Source organism: Miscanthus floridulus, chromosome 3 (assembly GCF_019320115.1).
Source record: "Miscanthus floridulus cultivar M001 chromosome 3, ASM1932011v1, whole genome shotgun sequence".
Lineage (NCBI taxonomy): Eukaryota > Viridiplantae > Streptophyta > Magnoliopsida > Poales > Poaceae > Miscanthus > Miscanthus floridulus.
The window spans coordinates 6,075,370-6,094,831 of NC_089582.1; the positions used below are offsets into that span (position 1 = coordinate 6,075,370).

Consider the following 19,462-nt stretch of genomic DNA (forward strand, 5'->3'; position numbering starts at 1 on the left):
GGATTAAAGTGTATACGAGTGTAGCCAAAAACAAGGCTGTAGTGAGGTGATCTTCACTGGTTCTTCCGGCATGGGCGTTCTCACCGAATACAACAGTCCGTCGCTTTCGTTCAGCGACTGACTTCTCTGCTGTCATCTCTTCATTTTAAAGGTTTACAGTTGACAGATTCCACACATGGCGTACGGTTGGCAAAGTCCATCGACTTGTCAGTAAACGTCACTGATTAATACTTGCTCCAACGTAACAATTCTGAATCCCTTTTAATTTTTTTAAAAAACACTGCGTTGGGATAGTAGCAACTCTTGGGGATTTCATATGGCTAGTAATATTGCATAATCAATGTAATGATATTTATTCGGTATCATAAATGTTAGTAATTTTTGGTATAAAATGGTTTTACTAGTGGAAATTGCATTCTTTTTGAGACGGAGCGAGTATCTTTTAGTATGTTGCCTGTCGCAGAAATTATGCATGCCTTTCAGTTACTCTAATTTAACCAAGGTTTTAAATCTCCTGCTATAGCTGTTTGAGAAGGATTTAGCTAAGGTTTTCTATGTATAAGTTGGCTCTTAGCTGCCGCTATAGCCCGCTATAGCCGGGTATAGCCTATTTTCGGACATAGAAAGCTAAATGGCTTAGCCGGCTATTTAAAACCTTGAATTTAACACTTGCTGTTGGATTATGAAAACCAAGTTAGGCAACAACATCACACTCTTGAATCCAACAAATCCACTGCACACTTGGAAACAGAGCTAGCGGGCATATCATAAACTAATCTGAATTATGAAACTGCTGTTCTAGCACGAACAACTCTTTCTCTACTCCAAGCATAGAGTGATTGAATCTTTTGTTATGTCTATAGCGAAACCAACAAGAGGCAATTCAATACTTATCACAGGCCTGAGAATCGAAGGCAAGCAATTCGTTATCTCTGTAGTAAAACCAACACGAAACAATTCGCTATTTATCATAAAAAGTTCTATGGTCATATATACAATATATATTCTGTCAAAGCTAAACACTTGCACATGACGAGGCACCAGTGAAGTTTCAGAATCGTAACCTATATGACACCCTAATAACGAAAACACATACTCAGGAAGATACCTTGCTACATGAGACTCATAGTTAATAAACTCTAACAGGTTGTAACTTGATTTTTCACCGAACGCTTTCTCTTCATAGATCTAGTTTTTAGTCCTAGAATCTCACAAGTATCAACGTAGCTATAGTACGGCGGTATTACAGAACTCCATGCTAGGACCTCAAATTTCCCATGAGGCTTCACATTTCCACATAGTACATCTTGGAATTTTATTTTGGGAACATCCTGTTCTGAAGAGCGTTGACACCGCTGATAAACCACCAAATCTTTAGATGATGTGGACATTCTCCCAAGAAATGCAGGTCTGTTTTGCTTTAGAAGGTCAAATGGATGCTTACCGGATCTGGAACGAGACCCCCTCACAAAAGCGAGAACGTTAGACCAAAAGCGGGCGTTGAAGTTATCCCTCAAAAGATGAGCAATCATGTTTGCACCAATGTGGCACCTTCTCTGCGACCTAGCTATCTCCATGGCCAGGTGCGTGAGCCTTGGGTGCGACTTAGGATCCATGCTTCCGAACGTAAGGGTCTTGAAGAAATACCAGTACGCCTCATGGGAGAGATAATTCAGAGTTAGAGCCCTTGTTGTTCCAAACTTTACAATATTGTCAAACCGGCTTGTAACTATGATTTTACTACCTCTTGGCACATACAGTTTAGAAGCAGAATAAAACCTACACCATGCATCTTCACTTAAATCCCCAATTAACTCAATAACGACTAGCGATCTTCCATCCAAATTCGATTCAGACGTACAGTTTTTATGTTTCAGTTCACATTCATCTCTGAAAGACGCTAGCTCACCATCTTTAAAACCTTGGATGTGGAAGGACATAATTTCTAAGAAATGTGCACGTACCCGTTCAACATTGCAAACATGAGTGACAAGGGTGCTTTTGCCTACATGCGCTGGTCCAACAATCGGCATGACATCCAACTCAGCACCAAGAACTTGTGGGCGCAACAAGAAGTCGAGAACAAGTCCTGCTTCCATTTGGCGGCCAAACATGCAGTTCGCCAGCTCAAGATGCATGCTATAAGGCTGGCAGTACAAGCGAGGGTAGGTTGTCAAGAACACAACAAACTCTTCAAGGTCATGGATCACGGAGATCAAATCATCAAGTGTACCATGCAGCTGTTCAATAACCAGTTTGTTTCTGCTGGAGAAACACAGACCTTTTAGATAACATACCGTGGAGAAAGACAAAGAGTGTCTGACAACCTTATCATCATTTGTTTCTTGCTCATGACATTGGGACCTGACAGTGTCGAGCCTGTAATAACCTCGCTGCATGGCGTCTCTCAGCAATTCCATCTGTAGAAGCATAGCTTGGTTTGTGACGCGCCGCCCCATGGCCTCGTCGACGATGACTTGTGCCCGGAGCAGTAACCTGCAGAGGCGATCCTCCACGTCCAGCGGCGACTGCTCGGAAAATTTGCTGACAAAGAAATTTATGGACCTAGTGGTGAGCTCACCAAGGACTGCAGAAAGGAGAATATCCATTATTGCAGACACTCTTCCTAGGAAGACAACACAAGAGGCCGAGGAAAGAATACGAGTGTTAGTTATAGAACGGACTAGATACAGGGCCCTAGATATATAGTCTCTCCGTTCAAAAAAAAAATGCAATTCTCACCTCCGGAAGAGTCAAATAATTTTAGGTATGACGAAATCTAAAAAAAATTACTAACATTTATGATACAGAGTAAATATCATTAGATTTATTATGAAATATATTTTTATAGTAAACTTAAATGGAGGCACAAATATTGATAATTTTTCTACAAAATTCGGTACGAAACTTTAACTCATCTAGAATCTTGAATTATATTTTTTTAGCGCTTGCAAGTTAATCTCACCGTCAATACGGGAGACCAAAAACCATGAAGAGACGAGAATGGATGCGGCCTTCGTTCAGTCTTCTCAGGCAGAGGCGGATGGTCAGCTTGACATGGACAAGTAGTGCAGCTTGGCATTCTTGCCTTGACGTGTGGCAAATGGCATCAACTTACACCTGTAAACTTGCGTCGCTTTTGGGGGACTGGACTTTGCCATATTCCACCGTTACAGATTGTATTGGAGTCACACTATGCACCATTCGTCGGACCCGTCGACGGTCCACGCACGCCATGCTCAGCCTCCTTTTATGAGCGCCATCTATTGTTTTTATGATCATGAGTGCCATCTATTGTTTTTCTGTAATCAGTCTCCTTTTATGAGCGAAAACTTTTTTTTAAAGAAGATTAAGAAAGCCAATAACTTAACATGTTCTTACACAATGGGGATACCAGTTCAAAATAGAAAAGCACACCCTCCAAACCCATGGAGACATAGGGCCTGTTTAACTTCAGCTGTAGCGAAAATAGCTCCAGCTTTGACTTCTGTAGTAGAGCAGATTCTTTGGCGGAGCTAAAACTATTTTGAAAAACATTTAGTAAAACAGCTTCGTCTAGCTGTTGAAAAGAGTAAAATGACTAGTGTCCTTCTCTTTTTTTTCCTTTTTTGTTTTATTTCTTATTTTTTCATATTTCTCTTTTCTTTTCTACTCTCTATACTTTATCCCACACCTCTGCACACACGGGACTTTATTTCCACTCATTTTTTTTCTTCTCTTCTCTTGTTTATCTATCTTCCTTATCTCATAGCCGCTCGCTCGCTCGATGCCTTCGCCTTGACCCCACGAAGCCATCCCACCGACACACCTCGCCGCGTCAAAGGCGCCTTGCCCGCTGCGCGAGCTTGTGCCCCGCCTAGTGCCACCGTCCGCCTCTCCCGCCCTGAACCCATGCTGCAGTCCATCTCTCCTGCCTGTTGCCAACGACTTCTCCCTCGGAGCCACTCGCGCCGCACCCTTGCCATCTTCATCTTCGTGGTGCCACGCAATTGCCGTCCTCCCTATCCACCTCCGTCCCGGCACCACCATCCGCCTCGACCCTGTTCATGCATCTAGCCTGGTGTGTCCCCCACACGAAGGGGCATCTTGGGTACACCCCCTGCGTCTAGATGGATATGCGGGGCAAAGCCAGTATTTTTTGCTCTCTCTCAGCGCAAATCATGGGCGAAGTCAGGCGAAGTCAGGCGAAGTTGTTTGACTTGTCCTGTTTGGTTGGTGGAGGGGTGAAGCCGGAGCAGAAGCAGTTGCGAGAGCTATACCAAACACAGCTCAACTTTAAACAATGCTTTAGGGCCTGTTTGGTGCAGCTCAAATCAGCTTTGTTGTTAGAGCTGAAGCGGTTTTGGTGAGTCGTTTGGTAAAACAGCATCTCTTGCTACCAAAATATTTGAAGTGTCAATAATACACCTGTTTTTTTTTATTTTTCCTTTTTTATCCTTTTCTCCTCTATATTTCCCTTCTCTTATCCGCTCACCCGGTCCCTGCCGCATGCGTGCACCACATGGCCACACCAGATCTCGCTTCGTCCCGGTGACCCACCCCTAGCCCTTCCCTTGTCCCTGCCCCGGCGCCAGCCTCCGCTCCCATCTCGGCGAGCCGCACCCTTGTCCCCGACGCCCCCGCGCTGGCATCGGCTCCGACGCCTAGATCTGCCACTACATCGATGTCTGCCTCCCGCGCCGGCCACTGGTTCCATGCCAGGATCATCCAATGCAACAGGCTCTGTTCCTGCACCGCTGTACGTCCGCCACCGCGCCGTCCTCCGCTCTCGTTTCGACGAGCCACCGCCACCCTCGTCCCCGCCGCCCCCGTGCCAGCATCTGCTCCCTCGTCGAGGCCCGCCCCCGCACCAGCCACTGCTCCCATGTCAAGCTCCACCACCACGCTAGCCTGGAAGGCAACTTCGCCCATGGAAATGCTGGGACCCGCCGCATCAGAAGAGGTCGGATGAAGCTACATTTTTTAGCTTCTCCTCTCTCTCTCTCTCTCTCTCTCTCTCTCTCTGTCTCTCTCTCTCTCTCCTCTTGTCGCAACCGGATATCCAAAGATTCAGGGGTGAAGCTGAGTGGGTGAAGACTGTTTGATTGAGAGGTGGCAAAACAGCTTTGTGAAGTTGTGCCAAAATCTCTACCAAATAGGCCCTTAGACATTAGATACACAGCAAGCCGAACATTACATGACTATGATATCCGTGCATACACCAGAGAATTGCTCCTTCTTGCCCATCGTTCAATTAAGCACTGAGTCGTCTCCTTCACCTAATTGACTTTGTCGTTCTCCCTGTGAAGCTCTACCCAGGTCTACATGAAATAATTGGCAGCCACATAAATCACTTCATCGGGATTACATTGATAACTCTTTTCGATCTCCATTTTGTTTCTATTCTTCCATATCGCCCAAGCCAAACCTGCAAAAAAAGCAAAACATAGTTTCTAACGAATCCCCAGCCTCCTTGGCATCCACTGAGAAATCATATCTCCAATAGATGTAGGGAAGCCAGATAAGCCTAACGCGTCCCGAACACAGCACGAAATGTACTGGGCAAACACACATTCAAATAATATGTGATTAATAGTTTCCGGCTTCTTGCAGAGGCAGCAAAGCGGACTATCATGCCACCCCCTTTTTATCAAAGCAGTAGCCGTCTGTAACTTGTTATGAAAGGCCCGTCGTTGTTGCCTTATTCGTTATACCCATGGGTAACTTTTTAACCCTGATCCAAATTGGGATGAATGAGAACTCAATCTCATCATCCAATGCCCTGGACCCATCGAAATCCGCCAGCACCAACAATTCCTTGGACAGCATCCAAGGTCCATCCTTCAGAGCCACATTTCCCCGACTCCTGGCAAAACATAAAGTGGAATGAAGTGGTTTTCCCCCAAATCTTTGCACTCCGTCCCGGCCCCTTCCTCGGACACCAGATCCACCATAGCGCCTCTTCTAGTGTTTCCGGATGAGTACTTTTATTTGGTAGGATTTTTCTTACCGCATGCACCGTTTCTCCATGTTCCTTACTCGCCAAAAAAACCTCTGATCTTGGCCAACTTCCTTTCCTCTGCCGAGAGCTGCAAGCGCCTCATCAGACCCTCCACTGACTCCATCGCCACCAACGAAGATTCAAAGCCGCCCACACTAAACACAGGGTTAGCAAGCGGAGCCTAGGGTTTCTCCACTCACAGAACCGGCGGCAGAGCTTGCAGACGAGGGCGGCGCGAACGAGGCCTGTGGGGTCGTCCGATGGGAGGCGAAGGAGGAACGTGCCGACGAGCTCGTCCATCTCCACCAGCGCCGCCACCGCCACTACCATTCTGCCTCATCGCGGGACAGGAGTCGAGTGGAGCTAGCTAGGGTTTGGATTGGCTTGGCTGGAGGCCCAATTTCCATTATTGCAGGACCGGCTCACTTCCGTTGTCTGGTTCGACCAACTCGAGGGAGGGTGTCTGTCTCTGCTAGTGCTATATCAGGCTCATGGCCCGAGTTCGAATGGGCCAGGCCGGCCCAGATTGCGCCTTCGACGACGGGACACGGAGGCCCACCCAAAAGCCAGACCCCTTGCTGCCATGCCATCCAGCAGCTTCTTCTGCACTCGAGGTTATTGCAATTGCTAGTGCCATTTCAAATGGTCACCAGCAATCACCCAACAAAAGCTCAAGTTCTGAAGCACATAGAGTAGGATGTTGCTCAGGACAACATCTTACAGACAAGTCCACGTAAGCTTCATACCAGCTACCAAGCTAGTAGCTTTACTGCTACCCATTCCTTACACAAGAATCCAGAAACATCAAGGCCATCAGGGGAAAAACAGCAGCAAAATCACGAACTGCAAAATAGCTCTCCCACCACAAAACCACACATGCTGTTTAGGATGATCACTAGACACTTCATTCTACCACAAGAAATGAGTTCTTCATGACTTCATACACCAACACTTGGTTCCTTCCCTATAAAGGCCGTACCCAGTGCTGCAAAATTAGAATTACATCAGGTAATTGAGGATTTGGTCTGCCTCAATGAAAATTGGTTACCAATGAACCACAGGAACCAATAACAGCACCTAATGTATTATCCAGTGATCACCCTTGTCAATCACACTTAAACAAAATCACTTATAGAACATAGATTTAAACATCAAGCCAGGAAGTGAAAATCTAGTGTTTGGGAATTTTGAAAAGGTGGAAATCAGAAAACTCAGTCACATGAGCTTTGATGAGAATTCTTTCACTGTAATCAATGAATATGGGTCCAGTCTCTTCAAATCAAAGTTTGATCCATTGGCAGCTATTGAAGCAAAAACTGCCATGACCAAAAAACTCAAGTAGTACTTTCTCTGTTTGGACAGAGCACTTGTGGCCAGGATGATTCAGTTAAAACCAAAGAAATTTCCACTATCATTGAAGAAAAAGAGGAAGAAATGTCTAAGAATAGAGCCATATCGTTAAGCCCTCCAAAAAGCAGTCAAGAGGCCCCATAGATGACATATCTAGTCAAGAGAACTTCTCACAGAAGGAAAAGGCCAAGGAAACTGAATACACATACTCAGAAGAAATGAATAGGAAAGAAAGGAAATGCCAGGAAGTGGAGATAAGGGACAACACAAAAATGGTTCAGCCGGGTAAAGGCAATAGTGGACTGCAGATGGTCAAGTCTATCATAAATGCAGAGGATTGGCAACAAGCGAGACAAAGTTCAGAATCAAGGACAAGGAAGACTCTGGAGGACAAGTGAAGAAAAAGCTAGCTGTCATAGAGAGCATACAAGTACTGAAGGTAATTCCATCTCATCTGAGAACTCCTTTGCAGTTCTAGCTTCTACTGATTTAATAAATCTTGCTGAAAAAATGCTTTGAACAAACCTGGTAGCCTAGAAAATGCTGCACCTGAAGTGCAGGAGGAAATTCCTCCCTTGATTAGTTTGAATTTAATGAGTTGGCAGACTGAGGAGTCTGAGGAAGAGGTCTGTTCAGTTATAAAGTCTACTACGAAGAAGAAGAAAGGAAAAAGTGCTAGAAAGGCTAATAATAAAAGATGCCAAGTCAGAGACCAGGAAACCCAACCTGCTGTTGGAACTCCAGACTCTGAAGGAGAAGAATCCAAGGTTCGCCCTAGGTTCAATCTCAGGGATAGAAGACCAATAAAAAAACTACATAAATGAAAGGGATTATTTGGAATTGTAGGGGTGTCTCTAAGAAAGGGACGAGTGTCTTTCTTAAAGACCTTATTTGGGATTATTCAGCAGATTGTGTTGCCATCCAAGAAACTATGAATAAGAATTACTTTGAGAATTTTTTTATAGAGTTAGATTTGCAAAGAATTTTTTGTGGCATTGGATTGCTGCTAGATGGAAATCTGGCGGGATGTTGAGTGGTACAAGATGTGAGGGTTTTGACCTGGAGAACTTTGAAGGTGGGGATTTTGTGATAATTGTGAATGTTTTTGATAAAAAGTTACAAAAAACTGGTACCTAACCAATGTTTATGGCCCTGCCCAGGATGAGCTAAAAGATCAGTTCCTTTATGAACTGGCAAACATGTGTGTAAAAACCAAGTACCCCCTACTTATGTGTGGTGACTTTAATATTCTAATATTTAGTGATTACAGAAACAAAAAGTTTGGGAATAATTGATATTCTGAGTTGTTCAATCTTATTATTAACACATATGAGCTCAGAGAGATGAACCTGAACCTGAATGGAGGCAAATTCACTTGGAGCATTAACAGATCTGAACCAACTCTTGAGAAATTAGATAGAGTCTTATGTCGAAATATTGGAAAACTGATTTCCCCTTTTGTAACATGAGGAAAATCCCTAGATTTAGCTCGGATCATAATCCGCTCATATACAGTAATGAGCAGGAGACTAAAAAAACTACAAAGCCTTTTGAAAACTCTTGGCTAAAACACCATGACTTTATGCCCAAGATCGCTGCGATCTGGGAAAAAGAAGTAAAAGCAAAAAACAGTGTTGAGAGGTGGTGTATCAATATAAACAGGATTAAGAAGATTCTGAAGGGTTGGGGGCAAAATATTGAAGGCCATAACAGAAAGTACAGATATATTTTGCAAAAAGAGCTGGAGGAGTTGGAAGATCTTGAAGAGGAAAGCAATTTACCTGCCAACCTCTGGAGAGAAAATATTTCATTCAAGGAGAGTTAAATAAATTCTTTGAAGAAGAGGAAAGTTATTGGCACAGAAGAGCCAACTCTAATTGGCTGCTTAAAGGAGATAATAATACTGAGTTCTTTCATAGGGTGGATAATGGGAAAAAGAAAGAAAGAATACCATTTTCTGAATGCAAAGTGATAATGGGAATATTGAGGGAGATGAAAATATTTCCGAGCATGCTACTCAATTTTATAAAATTTGTTTGATCCAACTAACAAGCCAAATGTTGGCATGGACCCTAGATGCAAGCATGGTTTTAAAGGCGTTGCCTAGGCGACGCCTAGGCATCCAGGTGTACCCAGCTTGCCTTGGGAAACAGTGGCGCCTTGTCGCCTAGGCGTCCAGGCGTACCAAGCACTCGCCTGGACGCCTAGCCGCCTTTAAAACATGGGATGCAAGGACTCCATAAGCAAAACATTTAGGCTGGATTAACACAGTTATACAGATATCCCATTTCCACAAAATCATGTTGATGAGCCAACATAAAATGGTCTGTTTGGTTTTATATTTTTATTGTTACTAACTGAAACATAAGTTCTAATATTGGCAAGTTCTTTTTTTTTCTCGAACAGCGCAGGAGAACTGCGCGTCATCTCATTAAGGTAGAATATTGGCAAACCATAAAGTAAGCATACCACTAAAATTTTAGTAAGTGAACTTTTTATGATTTCATTTGTTAATTTTTTTTTTATGATTTCACAAAAAATTGACAAGGAAGTAAGCAAAGTTGTACCTGTGCTGCAGAAGCTCACGTAGGGAACAACATTGTTGATTTCTCTGCCTTCACAAACCTTTGTCGCTCGGTCAGAATCTAGATCAATACTGAACAATCCATCAGCTGTAGTCACGAGGAAGACCTCCAACTCCATCGACAAAGGTAGCCATAGAGAAGGGGGTTAATAGAAGGGAGCATCGTTTCGAGCTCAACAACTCTAGTTTGTGCCCATTCCAAAAGTCCGTCGGAACCAACCTCCATTGACCACAGGTGGAGCCTTGAATTCTCCAATCTAGCACATCCCAATCCACCATATTGTGTACTTGTGAGCAGAACTCGACACCCCACGTACTGGTAAGAGCAGCTAGGTGGTAGTTTGATCCAGCTGATTTCTTGCGTGTCCAAATTGTACTTGCAGATTCTCGTCTTCCTCCTTTTCACCTCAACCATGAAGTGTAGTGCACTTCCAGCAAGGGTGCTGCGCTCATTTCGATCGAAATAGAAAGGGTCAACAGGGTGCTGCGCAGCAGAGGCTGTCAGCGCCCAGAAGCCAGCCTCCGACGAGTAGACATAGACTATATACCCCATGATGTGGGGAGGAGCTTATGAAAACAACGAGGAAGTGCCTGCCGTCGCAGTCGATGTGGTCGCAGGAGCTGTTCCAGCTGGAGGCGCAGAGCACAGCTGCAGCTTCTCTCCCGTGATGGGGTCCCAGACGTCCATCTCGCTGCCATCCAAGGGATGGACGTTGAGGATGCGGCCGTGGTGTGAGTCCTGCACGTACCACAACCGGAACCGGCATTCGATGGAAGTCGCGGAACCGGCGGCGGAAGCCACGGCCGGCGAGGATGCGGCGCCACAGCTTGCAGACGAGGGCGGCGCGGACGAGGCTCGCGGGGTCGTCCGGTGGGAGGCGGAGGAGGAACTCTTCGACGAGCTCGTCCATCTCCATCAGCGCCGCCGCCGGCGCCGCCATTCCGCGGCGTCACCGGAGTCAAGTGGAGCTAGGGTTTGGTTCGGGGAATGGAGATTGGGGAATGGCCGAAAGCGGCTTGCTTCGGTGGTCTGGTTCTGGTAGGGCCGGCCCCTGGCCCGAGTTAGAATGGGCCAGGCCGGCCCATATTGTCTGGCGCCCTCAGCAGCTTGGCCGAGGATTAGCACGGCGAGTCGGGGCGACCTTCCCCTTGCCCTCACCGCCCCCAGCAGCCGCGCGGCGTCCTCCACCACGCCTACGACGGCGGCCGGAAGCCAGTGCGTCGGGCGAGCACCTTGAAAACCACTTCGGTAGTTCGGCTTGGGTGGTTTGCTCGCTGCCATTCAGCTGCTTCCGCACTCCAGGTTATTACTGTTGCTACTTGCTAGTATTAGTAGGCTACAAGTAAATTTCAGAATTCAGATTATTTGTAGACGAGTATCAGATATTGCTTATTGCTTGCGCGATTTCATATATACCGAATTTCGAATTTTGTACCAGCTGTTATTGCTATTTGCTATTATAGTTTAGAATTTCGAACATGGCAGGCAGGAGCAGTGTTCTGCTTTTCAGTTAGAAGACGACAGATAAAATTCTGGCACAATCGAAAACCGCAGGACCTGGATCACAAACCAAATTAGCAGGTTATGGAATAAATTCAGCAGGTAATTAAAACAGATCCTTTGTAAGAAACACCAATCTTGTAATAAGTGCTTGCAGCAAGAAAACTATTTGTCGTCCATCACCTCCAGCCACCAGGTTCATCTCAAAATAATAGGCCCCATTTTAGATATTTGAGTCAGCCAGTAAATTGCTATGAATGCAAGTTTTATGTGATTTCTCAATCCAGTGCCAGTGCCAGTAGGGATTGTCAGATGCCTCTGTGGTGAGAACCAAGTTTAAGCTGGTGGTTACTTTTTTTAGTAGCAATAGGTACTTACTATTAGCACAATATGAAAGTCTTATTTGTATATATGAACATTAATGTAGAATGGTAGTTAAGAAACATGTTTATGAGGGTGTTGTGGGCTTGTACCTTGTCTTTGTCTAGAAAAATGCAATTTCAAGGTTTCTACTAGGAGTGATTGCTGATGAGGAATTCAGGATGATAAAGTCATGTGGAACAAGGATCCAAACCCTGAAATTTAACCTTGTTCCTCCCCCAACCCCAACCCCAACTCCACATTTATTTGGGATGGTAAGCTGCCACCATGAATCTTTCTCTTTGGTTTTTGTATAGAAGAGTATGCTGACCACAGAAATCCTAAGTATTCCATTTGCTAATTCCCATACTTATTTGTCCGATAGCACGCTGGTTCATTTTATTTGAAATAGGCACGTGCCCTGTCATTATTTATTTTTTACAAACACTAGTTATTCTTATGAACCATGCGTATGCAACAATACTCTATCCAATTATCCATGTACACCAAACCTTAATGGTTACCCATTCTAAATTCATTGTCTCGAGGAGAATGGAGTTAACATGACTACTTGAGGCACTGGATCTTTGGTGGGTTGCTGCCATTCATCTGCTTCTGTGCTCCAATTTTATAGTCATGCATAACCTAATAGACAAATGTTTCGTTGATGTCATTTTTGCCATTAGTTTGATGGTACTTTCTGATCACTAGTACTCATAGGCCGTAGCAGCTAGTTCATCCATTTTGAACACTACACCAGATCACCGATTGCTCCTGCACCGAGCACTTAGATCGACTTAGCAGGAGCAGTGCCGTTCAATGAGCGAAAAAACAGAGTTGCAAAGTTGTGGCCTTATCAGAGTTGGTCTGGTTGGACCAACTCGATGGAGGGTGTGTCTCTGATAGGTCTGGCCCGCGGACCGAGTTTGAATGGGCCAGGCCAGAAGCCAGTGCGTGCGCGAGCACATTGATTTGAATTCGGCTTGCGTGGTTTGCTGCCATTCACCTGCTTCTGCACTCCAGGTTATTGTTGTTGCTACTTACTACTTGCTAGTACTAGTAGGGTAGCAGTAGATTTCGGAATTTGGAATATTTGTAGGCGAGTACCATATATTGCTATTACTAGTGTTATTTCATATATTCCAAATTTTGAATTTTGCGGCAGCTAGTTTTTAGATTATAGAATGTCGAAGAACACAGATAAAATTCTGGCCCAATGACAAACCAGAACCCGGATCACAAACCAAATTAACAGGCAAGGGGATAAATTCAGCAAGTAAAACACAGCATTTGTAAGAAAAACTAACCTTATAATAAGTGCTTCCAGCAAGAAAACTCACCATCGTCCACACACTCCATGTTCATCAAAAAATAATATTCTTCATTCTAAATATTTTAACTGGTCAGTCAATTACTATCAATGCAAGTTTATGTGATTTCTCAGTCCCAGTTGGTATCACCAGTTGACTTCCATATTGTGCTAATGGTAGGTAGTACCTATATGCTACTCAAATTTGTCTATATGAACATTAATGTAGAATTTCCACACAAATTTTAATTGGGGAGTTTGAGCTGCCACCATGCTGTATTGGCTTCATTGTCACTGTCTGGTCCTCACAGCCTGCGCCATGTACTTAGAGCTTGATATTAATAATGTTTGGTAACATAGTAAGAATGTACGAATGGTACTTGCTGGACCTGCCCCTTATATATGCTGGTTGGAGCCAGAAGCAACAAATGTCTTCACTTTTCAGATCCTAAACCCTATAATTATGTTTTCGTAGCAGTGATCCTCTAATCCAATTGTAGCTTGATAACTTCCGGTGAACAGCTCTAACTACAAGCAAACAAGTTATAGCTCAATGATAAGGTGGTGACTTGGTCAGAAGGCTGTCAGGTTGCTGAAGCAGTAGGAGACATAACAAAAGAATGAGATGTTCTCAAATTTTCATGTTCGCGTTCCTTTCATGTTTTCTATTGTTTAGGATCCTATTTTATTATTTAGCACAGGTGGTCTCTGAAAAGCTAATGATTCTAACACACTTCAACAGTTTTGATTAGTTAATAAAAAGAATCTCCATCCATGTATGATCACCGAAGATTGCCCTACACTGGCTTCTTATTTTATCTTCAAGCAAATTTATTAGCCTGTAGCATCAGGGTGAATTAAGGAACTTTTTTTAGCTATCTTTTTAATAAGTTGTGGAAATGCTGAATCAGTTCACAACACACAAAAAGTAAATCGTATTTGAGCTCCTTTGAGGTGCTCCTCTAACCTCTCAGGTAAAATAACTGTTTAAACAAATCCGGAATACCTTAAAAGAATCATATGAAATAGTAAGTCATCCAAACTCAAATTTCCATATGAATTTTATCTCATTTATACATATTTTTTTAGCTGTAACATATTCTCATCATACTGGTGTAAGCAACCATCAGTGAGTATGTAGTGCTGCAGCTCTCCTGCATTTGAGTGAGCATGTAGTGATCAATTCATTAAATTGAGCAACACTGTTGTCAGCATCTTGCAGACCCAGTGCAATTAGTATATATATGTGTTTCAGTTAGGAAGTTCAGAGTGATATAGAAGAGTATGTTTCCAAGGTCATTTAGTCAGTTTATCGAGTGAATCACCCATGATTGTAGCCTGAGATCAAATCTGATGTATTCCATGTCTTTCTTTTTCTGAACAAACAAATCTGGCCTGCTTCAGTAGAATTTCGAGAGTGTTTACTGTGTTATTTCTTAGCATTTAAGTCAGACTTCTTGATAGAATTTTCTAAATGAATTGATGTTGTTGTTTCACAACCTTCCCTCTGCTAAGTATATTCGCTTGATTTCCTGTTTCCTCTATGATTCAGGGCACTCATTTTCCTCTACTGTTGCTGTGCAGAATTCTGAATGGTTCAAGATGTTCCTTGGAGATCTGACATGGCAACCTATCTTTGGTCTGAATTCAAAATGCTTCAGCATATGTATCATAGTAGAAGTCACGTAGTATCGAGACGACTTAGCAACTACTACAATAGATTGCCGTTTATGTTGTCTCCTAGTAATTTAGAATCTTTAATTTGTGCATAGAACAAAGTAGGTTATGAGTTGCATAACAACCACCACTTGTAGTACAATGATTCATAAGTTGTCTCATAGTTCAAAATTTTAGCTTATGAGGCCTTTGCTTCGAGATACAACTACTTCTTTCTCTGATCTCCTCTTATCTTTCTCTCTTTTCTCCACATCATAAAAAAACCAACGTCACCAATGAAACGATCTGTTCAGTGACTGGATCTGTTGCATTGCTTATACATGTACCAATATACTTTCCTTTTAAGGACACAACCGTATTTATCCGTTGCCCATGAGCTAACAAGTATTGCATCCTGTCCAGTTTATAAGACAAAAACTTGACATGCAACAGTCTCCTAAGTTATATTTTCACAATTCATTTATTTTTTATTATAATTACTTATGGTTATAAGCCTATCATTATTGTATAGTAAATCTGATTGAAAAGTACTTCCTCCGTCACAAATTATAAGATGTTTTGACATTTCTAGATCCATAGCTTTTGTTATGTATCTAGATATAATATATATCTTGGTGCGTAGTAAAAATTATGAATCTAGAAAAGCCAAAACGTCTAATAATTTGAAATGGAGGAAATACAACAATAAAAAATTTGTATTGCAACAATTAAAAATTGTCGGTCAAATTATTAATAATTCTTAATTATTAATTGTAACACGCTTGCATTCTTGTAACTAAAGTTGTGCACGGCGTAAGCCCGAGTCCTTTTTCCCCCAAGTCAGACCCACCTGTCAGACAGGTGGTGCCCCGTGCCGGTCCAACCTTACCAGATTCAAGTGAAGCAAACACTGCTATTTCAATTTTCAGAGCATAGACTGAGCACCTAATATGTTCTGAAAGATTATGGAGACATAGATTGCCACTAGATGGATGCCCAACTCCTGAACATTGACATCTGATACAAGTTATGTTTCTAGCAATGCACAATAAGATGGCCAACTTTTAGCTAATGTCCTGAACACAACAGACCTGTAGTTCAGAATGAACTAAACCTCTGAACTAAGAATGCCAAATATGTGTAATGTAACTCAGTACATTCTTCTCAACCTTTCATGCTTTCATATTAGAATCCAAGAAACATAACTAAAACAGTTCAAAAGTTCATGTGTTTTGCATTTGCCACCATGAGTTCTTGAAGAATTGCAAAACAGATGCATACTCTGTTCTGAAACCATCAGAATCCAATTACATGTACCCTCGGCAAACTATATGCTATCCTAGTTTTTCAACTGAACCTTCTGTTCTAGTGTCCCATGGGTTGGTGTTCTTCTTTGTCTCCTTGGGATCTCTGAATTTCCTGCATCTCCCCGGGGCACACCCGACTTGGATTTGGTTAGGGTCACGAGCGCCTGCAGAGCGGCGAGGTGGAACCCACACTGGGGGCAGTGCAGCTGGGCCGTCGCAGCTGGGGTGCCCGCGGTTGTCTCCTTGAGCACCAACACTGCGCCAGAGCTCTCGGCGTTGGCCACCGCCACCCTCATCTTCTTGTGTGCAGGCGGCGACTCCAACAAGTCGTCGTCATCCGCCACCACCGCCTTATTCTTCGGGCAGGGCGCCACGCCCGTGGTCATGCCAGAGACCTCGTCGTCGCCTGCCGCCTTCTCCGTGAGAAGAGGCACTGTCATCGCTGTGGTAGTGGCCGTGCCGTTCGAGTTATTGCTATGCCGTTGCCGTCCTGCCGTCACGGCGTTGGAGTCCTCGTCGTCGATCGCATTGCTCTTCCGGCAATAAAACGTTGTTTCCGCGGACAGAGACACGCCGGAGCGCACAGCGTCGTCACCGTCGGGCGCCACCGAAGGACCATGGTTGCGCGGGCTCCGGTACATCTTACACAGCACGAGGCCCTCAACCTTCCTCCCGAGACCCTGGTGGTGGAAGTGGAACTCGGCCATTATCCAGCCAGCTCGCACGTCCACACCAGCGTCACCCCTCCGCATGAACGAAAAACTCTGGCGGTACCCGATGTGACGTCCGCCGTCGAGGTGGTCAACGACATTCTTGGGCGCGGCCTCGCTGTGCCAGCATCCCGTGCCATCCGCGACCGCGCGCACCTTGCGCCGATCGCGAGGGCTCTTGGTGCGCAGCGGACTAAGGAAGTACCATGTGCAGTCGCCGTCCATGGAGACGGCCGGCTGGAATCTCCGCGCCAGCTCCTCGGGGTCCGCGGAGTACAGGTCCGCCGCGTGCACGAACGCGCCGGCGCCGCCCACCTTGGTGTCGCCCGAAGTCACCCAGGGCCGCAGGAAGTCCTTCACGAGAGTTACGTCGGATGGCTGCACGTACAACGCCGCAGCCGGCGACGGCGACGTCGGGCCGGCGTGGGACATGGTTGGAAGTGGAGTAAGAGCCTAGGAGATCGTCGTCGGCTCCGAGTTGCACGGCGCGCGCGGTGGCGATCGATCGAAGGAGCGAGCGGGGCTATATAGAATGAATTCGATCAAGGCGTGGTGGTTTATATGCATTGGTTATCAATCCTACTCGGAGTCGAAGACGGGAGACGGCGTTCCGCGTACGCCACGCCCACGCGCAGACCGGATAGGCCTCCGACTCCGAGAGTCCGAGCCGAGTCGGTCGGTCGGCGGAGGGCAGGAAAGCCCGGATTCTCTCCCTTTCCTTATCGTTACTGGGCCTGTCTCATCTTCTTCAGGGCTGGTCTCACACTAGACTATGGAGCCCACTAGAGAAAGATTTGCGGCTTGCACTTCCAAAGTTTGGCGAACGATCACGATCTTGTTTGAACTTCCATGTGCCTGCAAATAAAAAAAAAGTTGTATATTGGACAACCAAATGTTTTGGAGGCCCATCAACAAATGATTTTCTTTATTTATCGAGTTATACATCCGAAATCGACGGCTCAGATCAAATGACTCAATCTATACCTTATATCCTTCACCTTGTTATCAACACTAGATGCATGCGCATGCGTTGCACGGGGGGTCAAGAATCTTTGCCTACGCCTACCGTAATGCACGTGGCTTGCGGCTTATCTCTTATATAGATGAACCTTTTACCTGTGTGTCATTATGAAAGATAGTCCTGGTCTACAGGTTACTAAAAAGTTCGAACACACCCTAATACCATGACGCTAAACTTTCTTGCCTTCCACGCCATTCCGTCCACTTTGACCTCTAACAGTGTCAAACAGACGAATAAAATGATCATTTTACCCTATAGTGTGACCTGTTTGTCAGCCACCCAAACCAGCCTCGTTCTCTTCTCTTCAGCGCCGCCGCGGCCGAATTGACGATGCTCGAAAAGCGCAGCGCTAGGGACATCCCCGGTCAACACGACCGGCGCCGCTACCGGCGTGTGGGCGAGCTTAGCTCCGCCCCGGACGCTGCTGCGCGCGCGGGCACCGCATCCACCGCGGCCGCCGGCGAGCGTGCGGGCAGAGTGTAGGCGCCGCAGTTGCCCCATCTCGAGCCTCCGCTGGGCCCTTGCCGGCCACGAGCGAGAAGAGGGAGAAGAGAGAGCTGCGGCGGAGCCGCGTGGGCCGTCCCGGACGCCGACAGCGCGGGCGCCGCCGCGAGCGCCCCGCTCCACGCCGCAGATGCGCGGGCCGGTCTCGACACCGGCCGCACGGGCCCCGCCGCGAGCACCCCACCCCATCCCTCGGTCGTGCGGGCCGTCCTTCTTTGCGCTCCGCTTCCACGACGGGGACGACCGCGTGCGCTCCATGGCCCACAGCTTCGGCTCCACGCGGCTACCTGCGACCATCCGCTCCTGCCTGCTCGCTCCATCATCGGAATGGTGGTGGTGGTGGACGACCGCGCGCACGCGGGACGGCCGAACGGGAAGCAGATCGAGGTGGGAGTAGGCATGCAAGAGGAGCGGGAGGTGCTGCGGGTGCGGCGTCCGGCGGGCAGCAGCAGGCGCCGCTGGCAGCGGGGAGGCATGAGCGGAGGGCGTCGGCGTGATTAGGACTCAACGCCGCCGAGCTTCCCTTGCCCATCCTCGCAGCCAGTTGTGCCGGAGGGCGTCGGCATGTAGCATTGGTTCTAGACTTTTTTGTTCAGAGACGAAGTGCATTTTACTGGCAACCTGAAGCTATATATGCACAATTATACTATGTTTACCCAACACAATGGTTTCCTTCTGAATCTAATCTGACCATGCACAATTTTTTGTTTGTCCTTGTAACTCTTGCAGCTCGTAGCCTCCCAAATGCCAATGAAAAAAAAATCACTCATGGCAGTGTTAAGTGACAGGATGCTTAGGCTAAAGCACGATTGAAGGAGAATCACTACTGGAAAACCGAGATTTGCCTAGTGTTTAATGGTTTGCCTAGTGCCAATCGTCGGACACTAGGCAAAGAGCTTGTTTGCCGAGTGTTAGACCCCGGAGCACTCGGCAAAACAAAGGCACTAGGCAAAATAACGATTTGCCGAGTGTCGACGCTAGGCAAAGAAATCCACTCGATAAATGACCATTTTGCCTAGTGTCAATACTAGGCATACCATCACACTCGGCAAAGGCTGCCGGAGGGCAACCGCCGTTACCATTTTGCCGAGTGTCTTCCGTTAACACTCGGCAAAATTAGAACTTTGCCTAGTGCCTTCGGACGACACTAGGAGTTTACCTAGTGTCTTACAGAGACACT

The 19,462-nt window shown here is 45.8% G+C and overlaps 4 protein-coding genes across 4 annotated transcripts in view; 1 reads left to right on the forward strand and 3 right to left on the reverse strand.

The window, feature by feature from the left end:
- The window catches only part of LOC136543036 (uncharacterized), an 84,773-nt gene that overhangs the window by 22,192 nt on the left and 43,119 nt on the right, over nucleotides 1–19,462 (forward strand). The gene's annotated exons all lie outside the window — the stretch shown is intronic.
- On the reverse strand, nucleotides 1,007–2,651 carry LOC136541279 (putative disease resistance protein RGA3). Its single transcript, XM_066533095.1, has 2 exons — nucleotides 1,445–2,651; nucleotides 1,007–1,355 (listed from the first exon to the last, which is right to left on the reverse strand). Exons 1-2 carry the CDS (start codon nucleotides 2,607–2,609, stop codon nucleotides 1,267–1,269), a joined length of 1,254 nt encoding a protein of 417 aa, XP_066389192.1. The 5' UTR covers nucleotides 2,610–2,651; the 3' UTR covers nucleotides 1,007–1,266.
- On the reverse strand, nucleotides 6,684–10,950 carry LOC136541282 (uncharacterized). Its single transcript, XM_066533097.1, has 2 exons — nucleotides 9,898–10,950; nucleotides 6,684–6,965 (listed from the first exon to the last, which is right to left on the reverse strand). Exon 1 carries the CDS (start codon nucleotides 10,853–10,855, stop codon nucleotides 10,388–10,390), a length of 468 nt encoding a protein of 155 aa, XP_066389194.1. The 5' UTR covers nucleotides 10,856–10,950; the 3' UTR covers nucleotides 6,684–6,965; nucleotides 9,898–10,387.
- LOC136542865 (uncharacterized) lies at nucleotides 16,080–17,266 on the reverse strand. Its single transcript, XM_066535507.1, has one exon. The coding sequence runs from the start codon at nucleotides 17,187–17,189 to the stop codon at nucleotides 16,080–16,082; it is 1,110 nt and encodes a 369-aa protein (XP_066391604.1). The 5' UTR covers nucleotides 17,190–17,266.

What these genes read in the sequence shown, in the direction of transcription:
- LOC136542865 (XM_066535507.1), bottom strand. Translation starts at nt 17,189, where the DNA reads ATGTCCCACGCCGGCCCGACGTCGCCGTCGCCGGCTGCGGCGTTGTAC.
- LOC136541279 (XM_066533095.1), bottom strand. Translation starts at nt 2,609, where the DNA reads ATGGATATTCTCCTTTCTGCAGTCCTTGGTGAGCTCACCACTAGGTCC. An exon ending in GGGGTCTCGTTCCAGATCCG is followed by an intron (nt 1,356 to 1,444) that starts GTAAGCATCCAT and finishes GTGGTTTATCAG; the next exon opens with CGGTGTCAACGCTCTTCAGA.
- LOC136541282 (XM_066533097.1), bottom strand. Translation starts at nt 10,855, where the DNA reads ATGGCGGCGCCGGCGGCGGCGCTGATGGAGATGGACGAGCTCGTCGAA.